The sequence below is a fragment of the Lineus longissimus genome, chromosome 9, assembly GCF_910592395.1.
Source record: "Lineus longissimus chromosome 9, tnLinLong1.2, whole genome shotgun sequence".
Classification (NCBI taxonomy): Eukaryota; Metazoa; Nemertea; class Pilidiophora; order Heteronemertea; family Lineidae; genus Lineus; species Lineus longissimus.
This window is the reverse complement of record NC_088316.1, coordinates 20,279,521-20,296,779: the sequence shown is the minus strand read 5'-3', so window position 1 is coordinate 20,296,779 and position 17,259 is coordinate 20,279,521. Positions and strand designations below refer to the sequence as shown.

General features: G+C 42.4%; 2 protein-coding genes across 5 annotated transcripts; both read left to right on the top strand.

The window, feature by feature from the left end:
* Nucleotides 1-375: 375 nt before the first annotated feature.
* On the top strand, nt 376-4,617 carry LOC135493409 (glutathione S-transferase C-terminal domain-containing protein-like). 2 transcript variants are annotated; one of them, XM_064780740.1, is made up of 9 exons: nt 392-472; nt 803-1,680; nt 1,886-2,079; nt 2,211-2,380; nt 2,798-2,913; nt 3,174-3,218; nt 3,481-3,570; nt 3,810-4,016; nt 4,236-4,617. In XM_064780740.1, the coding sequence occupies exons 2-9, from the start codon at nt 937-939 to the stop codon at nt 4,461-4,463; spliced, it is 1,794 nt and encodes a 597-aa protein (XP_064636810.1). In that variant the 5' UTR covers nt 392-472; nt 803-936; the 3' UTR covers nt 4,464-4,617. The 2 variants fall into 2 exon arrangements, with proteins under 2 accessions (XP_064636809.1, XP_064636810.1); XM_064780739.1 differs by having other exon boundaries at nt 376-1,680.
* Nucleotides 4,618-6,136: 1,519 nt separating this feature from the next.
* On the top strand, nt 6,137-16,069 carry LOC135493790 (histidine--tRNA ligase, cytoplasmic-like). 3 transcript variants are annotated; one of them, XM_064781363.1, is made up of 13 exons: nt 6,137-6,242; nt 9,272-9,483; nt 9,829-9,915; nt 10,506-10,625; nt 10,844-10,939; nt 11,981-12,106; nt 12,463-12,570; nt 12,761-13,081; nt 13,369-13,441; nt 13,812-13,981; nt 14,225-14,341; nt 14,643-14,789; nt 15,636-16,069. In XM_064781363.1, the coding sequence occupies exons 2-13, from the start codon at nt 9,379-9,381 to the stop codon at nt 15,696-15,698; spliced, it is 1,533 nt and encodes a 510-aa protein (XP_064637433.1). In that variant the 5' UTR covers nt 6,137-6,242; nt 9,272-9,378; the 3' UTR covers nt 15,699-16,069. The 3 variants fall into 3 exon arrangements, with proteins under 3 accessions (XP_064637433.1, XP_064637434.1, XP_064637431.1); XM_064781364.1 differs by lacking the exon at nt 9,272-9,483 and having other exon boundaries at nt 6,144-6,242; XM_064781361.1 differs by lacking the exons at nt 6,137-6,242; nt 9,272-9,483 and adding an exon at nt 7,821-8,292.
* Nucleotides 16,070-17,259: the final 1,190 nt, after the last annotated feature.

Sequence of the window (17,259 nt, the reverse complement as noted above, 5' to 3'; positions counted from 1 at the left end):
TGCTTACGCTATACAAAAATCAAAAAAAATCGAGGGTCAACCATTGAACTTTTGAGATATGTTGAATTTTGCACAAATCAGCGAAAAACGCACCAACTGGCACTGGACGGCATTTTAAACACGGGGCCGACGCACATCTCAAGTTCAGTGTACACATACGTCGGCAACAACAGTATAAATGCGTAGTTTCTTGTTAGTCGCCTATTGAGTAGCGCTCTAGGTTTCAGAAACTCCAAAAAAACATGTATTTGCCAAACAACTGCTGAATCAATGCTGACATACTGTAAGGACCGAGAAATCAATGATTTTAGGAACTACGGTTGGGTTGGCCGCGCATGAATAACAAAAAAGAACTCCCTAATGAGACCACAAAAACCTAACGGTGGTACGTCTCGTTAGCTGAGTATGAAATTTCCATGAGCAGATTTCTCTTGCCGTAAGCCAATAAGCCTTGGCAATAAGCAGCATGTTGGTACGATGGGTGATATTTCTTACTTTTATGTTGTTCTTTGAGAAGTGATTAAGTACCGTAACAAACATGTTAGCGTAGTTCACTCGTGGATCTTGATATCTAAAAGCTAATCGCGATTCGGAGGAACTCGAACTGACATGGCTCAGTCATTGGCTGGACTAGCCGGACTAGCCTGCCTACTTGTTTCAAAAAAAATTAGAAGTAGGAAGATTAGCTAAAAAAAGACGATGCCTAGCCCTAGGTATCATGGTATGACCTGCCCATCAATTTTGCCATTTTTGTCTAGATTTTATTTGAATATGGTACAATAATTCAGCCTTTAATTTGCAGATAGGCCACTAGTACTAAACTAGTATACACTGGACTAGACAGTGTTTCTTGAATTGAACTGAACAAGAGTTCTTCAATAAGGCCAACTTGAAGATATGTAACACTGTTCAGTTTTACAGACAGTGAGGCGGAAGATGTCAAAACTAGAGGAAATCTACCTGGACTGTCACTCAGTGGAAAATACTGTTCTCTCATGTTCCATCGAGACAAAGATTTCTTTGTTCTGTCTCAATTATGTCAAGTTGACAAGTGTCAAAATCTTCCTGTTGTGTTCCGTAGACAATTCTCAATCCTGTTCTTTACCAAAAAGTGCATTAGATGGGCTCAATACAGAGTTAGTTCGACAGTTCAGCAGTGACTTCCGTCCTGGAGTTGATGACTGCAAGCATCCAAGTGCCAGATCGAGTGATGGTGAATTTGTCTCCTTTCACTCTGGACTTTGTAACATGCTTAGACTGGCATTGAAGACTGCCCACCTTAATAATCCAGATAAAAAGTATAATGAATTATTAGGATTCCATGAGAACTTCCTCAAGGCGTGTGCTGAGGTGTCAACATGGACAAAATTCTGTGAAATTTTACTGCCAAGGAAAATTGAAGATATTCTTCAGTTGAAAATGAAGGTTGTGCCTGAGGCAGATGACTCATTGAGCCTTCCAGCAGAGGTGGTCATGTTCAATAACAACTTCAAACAGCCGGTCAGGATCACCAATATCAACAAGACTAGGCAGAAAAGGTTCAACGATTTGAAAGCAGACAAGCGTTGTCATGTTAAAGATCATCGTGACATTGTCTTGGAGCATAAGTTTGCTGAGGGATCAGCTACTTATATGTCAATTACAGATATAATCCTGTACCCTTGTATTCACGAATATCTGGTAAGTAATTGTTGTGTGTTCATGAATACCTGGAAAGGGAATGCTGTTTTGCCAGGCTGCCTCACACTGATAACTAGCTACCACCTATATGGCCAGTAATAAGGTCTTCCTGGAATCCCTACACTTTTTGTGTATTTCTATAGTTCTGCTTCAGTTTCATGGCCTAACAATTTCATTGTCACATCTAGTTTGTTCTGTATTCCAGGTATCAGAAATCTGGATTCCTTATGCAGTGCGAACTCATCTTGACCTGGTCTATGAGTGGTACCTCCGGATGGCCGAGCTACCGATTATAAAGCAAGTCTCTCAAGCGTGTTTTTATCGTCAACCAGTGTTTGATTTATATGCGGCTGCAGCCTCTCAAGTCACAGTGCCAGATGTGTCGGATGGAGCTGTCAGGTGGGTGGATGATCAGTGATGTAGTCACCATTGGCATACTTAATCACAAGGTCTCAGATCGGTGCTCATTGAGGATTCTGCAATTTAGTTTTCAGTATTCTGGATTAACTGATATTGTTTCAATTTTCCAGAGACCAAGAGAAAGCCAAAAGAAGGCCGAGGACCAGACTGAAAGATGTTCAACCTGTCTTGTCAAAGTTACAGGAAAGTAACATAGCCCCTGTTGTATGTGGTCATCCATGTCTAGAAGACTTGAAGTTGGATTGGGATGCATTGCCAGAGGCCACGCATCCTGCTACAGGTGAAATAGGGTGGAGTCTTGTCAACTCTTCAAAATGACCACCTTACACATACTCATTCTGACCTTCAGACGTATTCCTCCCTTAGACATCTTGACACTTACCTTGCCATGGATTTGTATCTGATGTGCATTGGGTTGTCCCGAGCCAATCCAAATGCTTGTTAGGATAGTAAGTCAGTTATCCCTCTACATGAACTCCTACCACAGCAAGCACTTTGATACCCTAGATAAAGAAAACAAACTATTGGCCTCTTTTATATCTTAACAAGTACAACCTGCATAATGATACAGTGGATTAGGGAGGATATTTTGTTCCCCAATGTAATACCCACCTTATGTCTGTATTCTTTGCACACTTCCCTGCTCTGAGCTGCCTGTCGATATCCATTCTTACTCCCTCCTATCTTAATGTTACAGGAGACCTTCCCCAAAAGAGGGTAGAAAGAAAGTGCCAACAGTTAGAGAATATGGTAAAGGCTGTCTTACATATCGCCAAACCTGGAGATAGGATAGTCGACTTCTGTTCAGGAGGGGTAGGTTACACTGAAAAGAAAGAGAGAAACATCAAAACGTTAAGCTGAAGTCTGTGTACCGACGTTTGGAGCCCTGCTATTCTGTGTGCACCCAAGAATCCCTGTTGGGCCATCATAGACACAAATTTGGTTTGCATTTGCTCATGTGGTAATTCACTAACGAAATCTTGATTCGTTTCGTTCAGTTTAGGTTTAGTGAAGGTGTTTTTTGAGCAATGGCCATTTCTACAGAGAGTAAACTTCTCAAGTTTGTTTTTCAGGGTCATGTTGGTATTCTGTTGGCCTACTTTCTTCCCGAGTGTAAGGTAGGTTTTGTAATCTGTTTTACTGTTGACCACTTTGCATAGCTGACTGGAATCCAAGGATGAAGACTCTGAGACTAGCTAGGTCAACCAGGCCAGCCTTGCTTACAGAACCTTGTTTGTTCAGCCTGGCCAGCCTTGCTTACAGAACCTTGCTCGGTCAGACTGGCCAGCCTTGCTCGGAAAATAAGGCCTAGCCAGCTTTATTTACAGAACCTTGCTTTGTCGGCCTTGCTTACAGAACTAGGTATGTCTTGTTTTCCAGATCCTCCTGATAGAGAATAAAGAAGAGTCCCTCCAACGTGGAGTTGAGAGGATCAGGACACTTTGCTTGACTAATATTGATGTATATCAGGTAAGCTGTATTCCACACACTCTGCTTTTCATCATCATAAACTCTTACATGTACATGTAGCTCTAATCAGAGAGCAGAAAGTATCCACGAGTCTGTGCCAGCCAGCCGTCTTGTGCAGCCCAACTCATGCCATGTCTTGTTTTGTGCCTGCCTTCCTTGGTCCACACTTCTTCTCACACTTGGCTTTTGATGACTTACCATGGGGTTAAGAGTCTATATCTTGCCTTCCTTATTCTTAGAGTAATTTGGATTACTACCATGGGGACTTTGACATTGGTCTGTGCCTACATGCATGTGGTTCTGCTACGGATATGGTCCTCATGAAGTGTATAGAGAGAGACGCTGCTTTCATCATCTGTCCCTGCTGCTATGGAAGCATATCTGACACAATCACTTTGAAGTTTCCAAGGAGTAATAAGTTCATTGAAGCTGGCATTTCAAATCAGGTACGATACCGTTTTGATTGATATTGACTTGAAGCTTGGAATGCTGCCGATCTTGACAAACCTAGTTTGATCTGTGGTGGTTAAGGCTTGATAATCTTCTCGGTCTGTCAACCTGCTGCCTTCTCATGTCTCGTGCCCTTGGTTTAATGTCCTACCATATTCCCCTAATTTCAAGCTGTGGTCAGTTTCTTTCCCTACATTCTTCTATCTTTTCTCTAGGAGCACCTTCTGCTGGCCCGAGTCGCTGACCAAACCGAAGTCAAGATCGCCAGATCTCAACAAGGCAAATACTGCATGCAGTTGATCGACACGGACCGTAGTCTTTTTGCTGGACAGTTTGGATATGAGGTCACGCTGTGTTCACTGTCACCTCTGTCTTGCACACCCAAGAATAATCTTCTGGTAGGGATCAAATCAGACAAAACTGGTCAAATCAGACAAAACTGAAAAAACTCACTCGAAGAAATTGCAATACTGGGGAATTCGTTTCTTTGCACCATCCAGAATGTCATTCTTGACCTTATGTTATTTTAATCCAGAATATGAGTTTTAACAGTATGTAATTTTTGACATGTCATTTTGATTAAAAACCGAGAAAAGATTTGCTTATTCTGTTGCTTTTGTGTGAATTTGGCTACAAGGTGTCTGCTACAAGTGCTTGACATCTTTATTGCTAAGGGAATCTAGAACAGCTGATGGCAATTACGGACCTTCATCAAAGTATCTGCAGTCATGATCACAGATCAACGTGTTTATGTACAGTGAGAGGCACCTGTGTGATCAGATGAAGACTGGTTGTGAGTATGTCCTTGTCTTTGTTTATGTACATGACAGTGAGAGGCACCTGTGTGATCAGATGAAGACTGGTTGTGAGTATGTCCTTGTCTTGTTTATGTACATGAAGACTGGTTGTGAGTATGTCCTTGTCTTTGTTTATGTACATGACAGTGAGAGGCACCTGTGTGATCAGATGAAGACTGGTTGTGAGTATGTCCTTGTCGTTGTTTATGTACATGACAGCGAGAGGCACCTGTACGATCAGATGAAGACTGGTTGTGAGTATGTCCTTGTGATGGCATATTTCTCCGGGCAAGCCTCGGTCCTCACCTAGCATACCACCCCTCACCCATGACTTGCCACACCTGGGCCAACCATGGCCCGTATGAGCACTAACGAGCTTGGTACAACCATGGAGATATAATAATACCTCCATGGTACAACCCTGGCTAGGCTGGACCTGGACCTACTGACAAAGCCGGGTCCTGTAAGACCTTGGCCAGTCCAAGGTCTACTCTTTGCTGGCAGCATCTTCTTGACCAGTTACATGTGTATTAGGTAGAGCTCAGCACATTCCAAAGTGTAATGGTTTGTTTCCACAACAACCTGCTGTTTCAGGTGATACTACTGTGAGAAGTGAGACACCCCTATTGGCGGCTTTGTGTATGTTTATCTTGTCTGCCTAGTTGCTGCCTATATTGATTTCTCAGTCCTCACAGTGTGTCACTGTTGATTCAGCAGTTGTTTTGGCAAAGACATGTTTTTTTTGGAGTTTCTGAAACCCAGAGCGCTACTCTATAGGCGGCTAACAAGAAACCACGCATTTACTGCTGTTGCCGACGTATGTGTACACTGACATTGGGATGTGCGTTAGTCCCGTGTTGAAATGTCGTCCAGTGCCAGTTGGTGGGTTTTTCGCTGATTTGTGCAAAATTCAACATATCTCAAAAGTTCAATGGTTGACCCTCGATTTTTTTTTGATTTTTGTGTAGCGTAAGCAACTCTCTTTCATGGGAGAATGGTCACTGTAAGAATTATTCAGGAAGAAATGTACAATATTTGGGGGTTTTCGTGATTGTCCGGCCCAATTGGCAATATTGCCATGTGGGATGGTGAACAGAGCTAGGAGCAAATACGACGCTTATGATTTATTTAAAGAAATTAAATGCCCGATTTAACATCCTGCAGAATCAGGGGAATCGGGCGTTTCCAGTGATATATGACACAAATTGGTTGTCCTCATGCATTCACTTTGGAAACGCATTTTAAAATAGATGTTACGTCCTGTTATTGGGGCACGTCATCATCGCGTATATTTCGGAAAAACTCCCTAACGAGACCATAGTCGAACCAAAAATGGCCGACCAGCGTGCTGAGTTGCAGGATAAAATAAAAAATCAAGGGGAAAAAGTCAGAAAATTAAAGGAAGCTGGAGCTGACAAAGCTGAGGTTAGTGTCCCAATCCTCCCTTTGTTCCATACGTCAATTAAAAGCAACTCCAAGCCAATCGTCACGCTATTGTTGGGTAGTTTTCTACCGGCTTTCTTCTGTATGACGTGTGTGTTCCATGGAATGCATGATGTAGGCCTTTGCCTACATGTATAAATGTACATCATCATCATCATCATCAAATAAGGCATTGTGGCCCAGGTATGGGCCTTTGTAGAAAAGCAAGAAGTATAGGCCTACTTGGCCGACTACTCGGTGACTGATGAAATGTTTTATTTTTCCAAGACGGTAGAGCTGGAAATTGGCTGCTCGACACAAGTTGCTGATATGCTTGCTCATCGTTGTTTCATGGTCGAAAGTCACTCCCAGAAGTTTGATAGAGTCACTGAGTGCGATATCTGTATCACAGAAATTCAGTCTCAGATTGGCAAGAAGTTTCTGGTGAGGTTTGGCACAAGCAACAAAGAATTCCGTCTTGTCATTGTTCAGTTTAAGCTTATTGATAGTCATCCAGTTTTGAATCTCGCATATTGATTTGGGAAACATAAAACCATATTGCGTTGATTCAGCTACTGATGGTGCTGAGGACTTTAGGAATTACTCTGTTTGTTCGTGATGTATAGTTTATCAGCTTTCTTGGTGTGGTGTATATGTACAAATAGTCCTGGACACCAATGATCACTGGTCCATTGAAAGAGAGATGCGAGGCCGAATCTGGGAAACGTTGCCTCGCTATCAACTGTCCATGTCTATAGTGACAGACCACGTCTGAGACGATTTGTTGAGTGGACTTGACGGAAGTGGCGACGGTACGCTTAAGACAATGGGAGACTGCTAAAATGTGGAATCAGGAATGATTCCATCCTTGCTTTGCCAGTTGGCAGATTCCACATGTTAACAGTCTCCCATTGTCTAAACCGTACCATCACCACCTCCGGACTTACTCTGTAAGTGTCGTATATGACAATTTTGCTGATGTGATTTTGTAATGCTATCTACAAATAACATATTGATTGCATCATTGTTCTCTGGGCCAATTCACAATCAGCAGGAAAGAAGTATGCTAGCCCTGTTGGGTGAAAGCACATCTTGAACATAATCCCTGTAATGCACATGGATGATGCAATCACATTCAGACGTTAAAATTGGACCTTAAAATTAAGTTTAAATCGAATAGGCAAGACATATAAATGTATCCATTGTGGATTTTTCTCTTGTGTCTGGTTTAGGCCTAAGAGCTTTGGAATTAAGCACTGTCAGAATTTTGTCCCCAAGTTGAAATGAGCATGGCTGGTCTTGAACTTCATCAACAATGCATTGAATAACATTAACAACAATACACTCTTTGACCACTGTTGTTTATCAAAGGCCTGTGATCAAATCAGTTTGCCCCGATATGACTATTTTGATCTTCAAGTAGGCATTGTCTTAATCTACGTTGGTCTAGACTTTGTCAAGGTCAGCTTGGTCTTATATTTGTTTTTGGAATATTCCATTACTTTGAGTGTGACTCAGAGATTGTGGGTGATCATGCTGTCAGTTCAAATCAGAGACCATTCACACGGAGATCAACAACCCTGTTAACAAGTTGTTAATGTTATGATTTGAGCTGACGAAAGGTGATGCAACATCAGAATCTTGGGTGAAATCAGATTTTGTAGTATTTCTACTGGAACCACACAAGTGCATTCAAAGGCATCAGCCTAACATGTCTAGTTATTGCAGCGAATAAACCTGGGCAATAAACACCAAAACTAACGCCTAACTGCTCCTCAACTAGACAACAACTGTATTCACTGGATGTTGGTTTGTGTTGAAAACATTCTAGAATTCACATTTTTGAGGATATATTGTCTCAGAAAGTTCCTGTGCCATCATCAAACTCTGCTAGACATTGAAAATGTCTTATCCAAGTAAATTCCAAGTTGAATATTCACACCACAACAGTCCGGGTATCAGTCCTGAGCTGCAGACGTATCGGAACCTTATAGCAATTGGAGATGATATAAAGAAGCTCAAAGCAGAGAAGCCGACTGGATACAAGGCTCGGGTCAGTGTGATAGTGGGGTTTGATGTGATATTGATTGGACTGTGGTTTTAGAAGCCGACTGGATACAAGGCTTGGGTCAGTGTGATAGTGGGGTTTGATGTGATATTGATTGGACTGTGGTTTTAGAAGCCGACTGGATACAAGGCTTGGGTCAGTGTGATAGTGGGGTTTGATGTGATATTGATTGGACTGTGGTTTTAGAAGCCGACTGGATACAAGGCTCGGGTCAGTGTGATAGTGGGGTTTGATGTGATATTGATTGGACTGTGGTTTTAGAAGCCGACTGGATACAAGGCTCGGGTCAGTGTGATAGTGGGGTTTGATGTGATATTGATTGGACTGTGGTTTTAGAAGCCGACTGGATACAAGGCTCGGGTCAGTGTGATAGTGGGGTTTGATGTGATATTGATTGGACTGTGGTTTTAGAAGCCGACTGGATACAAGGCTTGGGTCAGTGTGATAGTGGGGTTTGATGTGATATTGATTGGACTGTGGTTTTAGAAGCCGACTGGATACAAGGCTCGGGTCAGTGTGATAGTGGGGTTTGATGTGATATTGATTGGACTGTGGTTTTAGAAGCCGACTGGATACAAGGCTTGGGTCAGTGTGATAGTGGGGTTTGATGTGATATTGATTGGACTGTGGTTTTAGAAGCCGACTGGATACAAGGCTTGGGTCAGTGTGATAGTGGGGTTTGATGTGATATTGATTGGACTGTGCCTGTGGTTTTAGAAGTCTTGCCATGATGATTTTAATTGAAAGTCATTGTTAGCTTCGATGGTAGGTGTGCATATCTCAAGTACGATCAGTCCAGTATGATTATTTCCTTTCAGTATGATCAGTATCATTAGACTTTTACTTTACCAGGGGTGAGAACACTGACTTCTGTTAAACTAATGATGCTTTAAAGCAAGGGTTGATTTTCCATGTTGTGGCATCTTTGCTCACTTGCTTCCTTTGTGCTTTATATTCATACCAGACGTTTCTCTACTTTCCATGCTGATTGCGACTCTGCCAACATTGTCACACTGATTGTGATTCCGTCTTCTACATTTCAACTCTGATACTCCCAACCATCCCACCACCATGATCGCATTGACGACACTCTCTCACTTGCGTTGGATGAATCACCATTTGAAACGGTCTGCATCTCTCCTCTACCAATTGTACTCAACGAATGGAAATGATCAGGTAAGTGAAAAAGTAACAAACTTCCTTGATCATACTAATACCATGACTGTGATGGTAGATTCAACTCAGATACATGCTGATGCCACAGGATGAGGATGGAAACCTTGTTTCTGATTTTGTGATTTGCTTTTCCAGAAACTTGTTCTGGGTCAGTTGCTGTTAAAAGGTCTGATTCCACGAGAGCAGTTACCATTACCATTTTGACACTTGGAAGCTTTGTGGTCAGTAAGCTACATTAATCACTGTGGTGGAAACTAAGTCTTTCTGTGTCTTTAGAAGTAAATGGTGATTGCCTTTTTTTTGATAATCATGCTATAAAATTGTTCATGTCTATTTCACTTTCAGATCTCTCAAGAAGTGACCAAGTTACTCGAGTTGAAGGCACAGCTTGGCAATGATGTTCAGAAGAGCTTTGTCCTCAAGACTGCAAAGGTGAGACAGTTAATATTTCGCCATAATGTTGAAAACCCCAATACGCTTTAGGCCTGTTGCAATGCTCTTCAACCAAGAGGCCTTGAAAACACTTGGTCTTAAAGTTTAAGATATTCTAGTGAACTGTTGGCTTCGTACACTCTCTGTCATTCCATGATCATCCACTTTATAAAGCTTTCCCATAGATTGATGTCATTGTAGTGAAGTACCGCTGGGTACCCTAATTAAAAAGAAAAACTTTCAATTGGGAGAGTCGTAAGTAAATAAATGGCCAGATGTTCAAATGAATCATGCATGTATCCTCAATAGTAGGGTCGACATGTAAGTGACATACCAGTACATGTATGGTTGGAAAAAATAGTCATTAGTGAAATAAGAAAGCGACTCAAGGCTACATGTAAGGTTAGAATTGAACATTAACATTGTATCCCTATATAAAGAAGCAGTATGATTTTCAATTTATGATCATTTTAGGCTGCATGGCCAATTTTGGATATTTGCCATATTTTGAGCATTTTCTCCACATGAGGAATCACATACACTTCCAATGGAATGATGTCGTATTGACTTCATCACCAATTGGCTTTCAGGGTACGCGGGACTACAACCCCAAGCAGATGGCCATCAGAGAACGTGTGTTCAATACAATCATAACCTGCTTCAAACGTCACGGGGCTGAGACGATTGACACACCTGTGTTTGAACTCAAGGTTGGTTGTGTTGGTTATGTTACATATTGTTGAAGTGAGACATTTCAAATCCCGCAACATTACTTAGGGAGTCCATCTGAGCGCATGTTCCCTGTCAACACTGTCTCATTTCATGAGCAACTTGAGCAAGTTGGATTGGAGAAAGTAGTTGTTGACTTCAACAGAGACTTCTAACTTATTACTGCTTATCTGATCATGCCATGCACCTCTACCTTCAGGACACACTGACAGGCAAGTATGGAGAAGACTCCAAGCTCATCTATGATCTGGCCAACCAGGGCGGTGAGATTCTCTCACTCAGATATGATCTGACTGTATCCTTTAAATGAACCACTTTCTATCCCTCAAAGTCTCACTTGTCTTTCAATGAGACTTGGCCTATGCATTTTATTGTGTTGGCTTCTTGTTTTGATTGTACTTATCACTGTCATGGTCCACCTCCCTCATTCACTATGACCCATTTCTAACCCTTTTCAATGAGCTTAGCAAAAAATACCAAAGAAATTAGGTAAGAATTTGAACAGAGCAAAGCAATCACATGCAGTTATATGGCAGATGTACCAACAGAGAAATACAAAGGAATCTGTGATTATAGAGGTCTTTCCGTTCAGCTCTGTTGGGTAGGATCATTGCCACAAAGGGCTTTCACAAAGGAGACTCCCTCAACAAACATTTGGGGTGTATACAAGTTGGGCTATATCTGTCAATAACTGAGGGGAATTGGGGTTTAGAGAAATGTGGTGTGGTGATTATGCTAAAATTGTGTCATGATAAAATTGAGGTCAAACCATGGGAGTGATGTGTTTGAAATATTGATCACATATATAGCAGTTGCAAGCTGGTTGGTAGTAAGTGTAGGCCTGGTCGTGTTGGGTTTAAGCTCAAATCAGTTACAGTATAGCGACAAACATGAAATAAACTCTAAACATTCTAATCTCAAACATGCCGATATCACCGTCAACGTGTTTGCACCCACCAGCTCTATGCTTTTGCCAATTTATCACTTTACTTTGATTCTTCTTTTTCAGCATTCACCCGACACTTGGAGGTGTTATATGTATTAATGATAAACATAATAATATTGAGTTCTAAAATAGCGCTCTTTTACATGTTTACCTCATCAAAGCACTTTTGGAATATCATATTATTACTCCAGTCTCCACAGAATTCAGGGAGTACTCCGACTAATTTTACTTTCTTAAAAGCCATGCCGGTCCATCCAGAAAAACAACCCTGAGTCCCTTCCCGGGAACAAAGCTCTGTCCTGTCGGGTGGTAGCCAGGAGTGCTAACCACTCAAACTGAATCGATGAAACAAATATTTCAGAAACTGACTTTCCTTAACCTCGACCTCAGGTTCCATTTGCAAGATATCTGGCTATGAATAAGGTGACCAATATCAAGAGGTATCATATCGCTAAGGTGTATCGACGGGACAACCCCGCTATGACTAGGGGGCGCTTCAGGGAGTTCTACCAGTGTGTGAGTGTGAAAGCCTGGTGACCAGGAATGTGAGACAGAGCAATTTGCAGAGCAGTAATGATAGCTATTACAGCTTTGACAGGCCTGACAGGCATGTGAACTCGGCTAGCTCTGTTGGAGTATTATAGCTTTGACAGGCCTGACAGGCATGTGAACTCGGCTAGCTCTGTTGGAGTATAATGATACTGTTGACAGCTGCAGTATTTCCTTTGTATTTGACCTATATAGACAAATACTTCTTCTTGGTCATTTGCTTGTGTGTCTCAGATAAATTCATTTATCAAATTCAGAAGTCAGTTTAGCAATCTTAAGCAATTTAGCATAGAACTAATCGGAGTGATTCTCCAATCTTTCAGGATTTTGACATTGCTGGCCAATATGACCTGATGATCCCAGATGCAGAGTGTGTGAAAATAGTCTCAGAGATTCTCAGTGAGCTCAAACTGGGGGACTTTGTTATCAAGGTATGTCGGTCAAGAAAGACGGCCATGATTTCCTGTTTTGGAGATGGAGTTGTGGCCGGAACCAATATCCTAAAGCATGATAGCTCATTAAACATTCCCCAGGTTAATCATGAAGAGTTAATTGAACAGAAACAGATGTGTCATAACGTGTTCTTATAAATGAATTCAATTGGACCCGTTTTATTGACAGTTAAATCACCGTAAACTCCTTGACGGCATGTTTGCTGCGTGTGGCGTCCCGGAGGACAAGTTCAGGACGATATGCTCTTCAGTTGATAAGCTCGATAAGACATTCTGGGATGACGTGAAAGCAGAGATGGTGGACGAGAAAGGGCTGGACCCAGATGTGGCTGATAAGATCGGCTCATATGTCCAGCTTAACGGCGGCACAGAGCTTATTGAAAGGTTACAGAAGGACGAGTGTCTCTCTGCGAATAAGGCGGCAGTGGAGGGGCTGGAGCAGATGAAGCTGTTGCTGAGATATTGTGATCTGTATGGAGTCATGGATCGGGTGAGGTTTACATTGATTCAGCGTGATGAAGACATAAGTATTCAATGTTGAATAAAATGCTGCTAATGAGATACAGTGGCCATGTAAACAAGTATGCTAGATTGTAGTAACATCAGGTGGCAATGATTACGCTCCAGCCACACTGTCACTAGAAAAGACTTTGTCTTTTTGCCATTAGGAACTCGCTGGTACTTGCCTCTGTGTGTGTGTGCCAGTTCTCTTGCCAGTATCCCCATATGAGCATCATACTGTCATTGCTTGAGACTATAATACTTCTGTTCTTTCAGGTGTCATTTGATGTGAGTCTTGCACGGGGTTTGGACTACTACACTGGAGTGATCTACGAGGCCGTTTTGAAAGGTGAGTGCACTTCTGTCAAGGAAATAAAACAATTAGGTTTCACTTAGCCTAGTTTGCTAATATACCTCGATAAGTCAGCTAGAATAGTCAAGTATTTCTGGTCTTGAGTATATCAGAGGTTGTGGGTCTATGACCTGATGCAGTTGACTACAGCTCGTGTTGACATGCTTGGAAGACAGTTGGCACATTAGTTTGTGATTACAAGGAAAGGGTTAAGGTTTTTCTCTGATTTGTCAAGTCAACTCTTTGCTATTTCATTGCTCGATTACAGATGCCCTTTTTATCCAAGTCAACATTTCCTGATTGCATTGCGTTGTGCTGAAGCCAACCTACTGTGAGTTGTAACACTGCTCTTGCTGCCACGTTTCAGGTCGGTCTACGAATGCATCTGGTGAACAGGTTGGAGTAGGAAGTGTTGCTGGTGGTGGCCGGTATGACGGACTCGTGGGGATATTTGATGCCAAGGGCAAGCAGACCCCGTGTGTTGGTGTCAGTATAGGAATAGAAAGGGTCTTCTCCATATTGGAGGCAAGAGAATTGGTGAGTTGACGTTGAAACGTCGTTACAGAGAGATTCAGCTCATTTTAACAGGAGTGCTTTCAGTTCTTGCTCATTTTCATATTCCTTTAAGAAATGAGGAAATAGCACACGATATTCTTCAGAGAAATATACTGCGTGAAAGATTTCTAATCAAAATCTGTGACATATCTTTTGTCAGATGGCCATCATTTTACAAAAACCTGTGATAGAGAATGGCCTCAATATTACTCTGTCCATCTTTAGGCCGCTGGGAAGAAGGTGCGTACCACTGAGACAAATGTCTATGTCGTCTCCGCTCAAAAGAATCTGACTGAGGAGAGGATGAAGTTATGTTCAGAACTTTGGGATTCAAATATCAAAGTAAGTTGGTTTCCTCGAGTGGTATTTACAAAAGCTACATGTCATATGATAATTTGTGCCCAAAAACACGGCCTAAGGACGTTTTTGTTGAAGTAATTGCAAACCACGCCTATGAGCCAATACATTACTCTGTGCACTGCATTACCTGATTACACTGCGTTACACAGTGCAATGCACTACATAAGTGCAGTACATGGTGAGGCAAAACTGCTAAAGAAGGAGATGTTGGTCTTCATATGGCATAGTGATATGTCTGCCCTGAATGTTGTTTTCCCTAATCACGATCCTGTTGTGTCTTCAGACTGAAGCTTCATACAAGAAAAATCCCAAAACCTTGGCCCAGTTCCAGTATTGTGAAGAAATGGGTATTCCATTGGCTGTCATTATTGGCGAATCAGAATTACAGAATAATATTGTTAAGCTTCGAGACATAGTCACACGAGAAGAGGTGAGTAGAATAACATCTCATCACTCTTCAGCTGCCTCTTGTGGAGTGGGAAGACATTTCAGAGAGTTCCTCCAGGCCACAAACGCTGTGGGTCTCTCCCTGTCCACATAGAAGAGCCTGCCTCTTGTGGAGTGGGAAGACATTACAGAGAGTTCCTCCAGGCCACAAACGCTGTGGGTCTCTCCCTGTCCACATAGAAGAACCTGCCTCTTGTGGAGTGGGAAGACATTACAGAGAGTTCCTCCAGGGCACAAACGCTGTGGGTCTCTCCCTGTCCACATAGAAGAACCTGCCTCTTGTGGAGTGGGAAGACATTAGAGAGAGTTCCTCCAGGGCACAAACGCTGTGGGTCTCTCCCTGTCCACATAGAAGAACCTGCCTCTTGTGGAGTGGGAAGACATTACAGAGAGTTCCTCCAGGGCACAAACGCTGTGGGTCTCCCCCTGTCCACATGGAAGAGCCTGCCTCTTGTGGAGTGAGAAGACATTTCAGAGAGTTCCTCCAGGCCACAAACGCTGTGGGTCTCCCCCTGTCCACATAGAAGAGCCTGCCTCTTGTGGAGTGGGAAGACATTACAGAGAGTTCCTCCAGGCCACAAACGCTGTGGGTCTCTCCCTGTCCACATAGAAGAGCCTGCTTCTTGTGGAGTGGGAAGACATTACAGAGAGTTCCTCCAGGCCACAAACGCTGTGGGTCTCTCCCTGTCCACATAGAAGAGCCTGCCAGCGAAGGCTCACCAGTCCTGTTGATAAGATATTGCTGGTAGAGAAACAAATACACCTGGCTAGGACTGAAATCACCGTCAACCATGACATGAAATGTAATGTGCCTCTCTCTTTGTTTCAGTCGGAGGTGCCACGGGACAAGATGGTCGAAACAATACGAGAAAAGTTGTCAACTTTAGGATAATACGTGGCTGACAATGGACTTATTTATTCCTATGTGTTTCCTTCACTCTTCTAGAATGTTCCTGGACTATAAATATGTTAACTCACGTGGAGGACTGCAATATTTCAATATTTGGGCAAACCCTGCTTGTGAAGGTTTAGGATTCAGCTTGTGAAGGGTGTAAACTTGTATCATTGTAGTGCAAGTTTGATGGCTCCTTCAAAGAGCATATAAAATTCGATATGGAAGCTCCCAGTTCTCAAGCATTGTGTCAATGTTTAGAATCATGTCAAGACAAAAACTTTGTCTTCAGTGTTCCAATCAATCCATCAATGGCGACTTTGAAATGGTTGGTGGAAAAACGACAATAAAAAATCAATTTATTGTATCAATTTAGACTTTGTTGTGAGTTTATCCATCTTCTTACATGAGATCTTTGTACCATTCCTTAAAATACGCTTGTTTTAATGTATCTTAGGAGAGATACAAATGCCAGCTATGAGAGGCGGAGTATGTCTGCTTTCCCTCAGCTGTCCAAGCAGAACCCAGGATACATGTTTATCACGAGTGGGCTGGATCAACGATCTAACGGCCACAGTGTGGTTCCAATTGATCTCAGACAGTGGCGGTTGTGGAGAACAAACAGATTCTCATCAAGACATCGTCCGATTGTCCCTTCGATGACCTTGTTGTAGCAGGCCAGGTTGTATATGGATGAACTCATACATGTAGAAGACCCCAAGACCAGCTTCATGTACAATGTAGATACAAGGGTACCATGCCACATGTCGCAAACTAATTGGAGATCTCAATATTGCAGGCTGGGCCTGTCCTCTACTGCACTGTAAGGCTGCGTATCCATAGGGTATGCCCTTGTGTAGTGTGGCGTTATGGCGTAACAGCCTTGTGACCTGGCACTATGCCCTGCGTCTCCATTGGATATTCCTTTTTGGTCATGTAGGCCTTTGTAGTCCTCATTTCGCAGCGGTCAATCGCGTTTATCCGCACGCTGTCATTATTTCAGAAGACAACTTCTTATGAATATTGAAAATGAAAATACAAGTAACTTGTATTTTCACTTGCAACATCAAATTGACATGTACATGTATATAAAACCTGACTTTTAAGCAACAAATTACAGGTTCGTGCTTGTTATGATAATCATCAGTTTTGGGGTCCCAGAGTAGTTCACGTTGATGAACCTCTTGAATTAATTTCGCCTCAGACATTGCTTCCGTGTTGTTCACTCGTAAAAGAATGGACATGTTCAATCCCAATATGGGCCTATATTCCCAATACACAGTGCATATATGTCCGCAATGTGACACGGCATAACCTATGGGAACGATCAATAACACCAACGAAGGTTCATTGTCCGTGTGGCGCGCCAGGCGGTAAAAAGGGAATGTTGTGCAGGGCACGGAACAGCTTATGGATACGCAGCCTAAGATGGACAGAGGGGTCCTGGTACTGTCCCGGATGCATGTGATACATCAAGATTAGTGCCCCGTCTCCAAGAGAAGAGTAAGATAGAAGGCTCCCAATGTTGTATACTTGGTTCTATGAGGTATTATCAGATTTT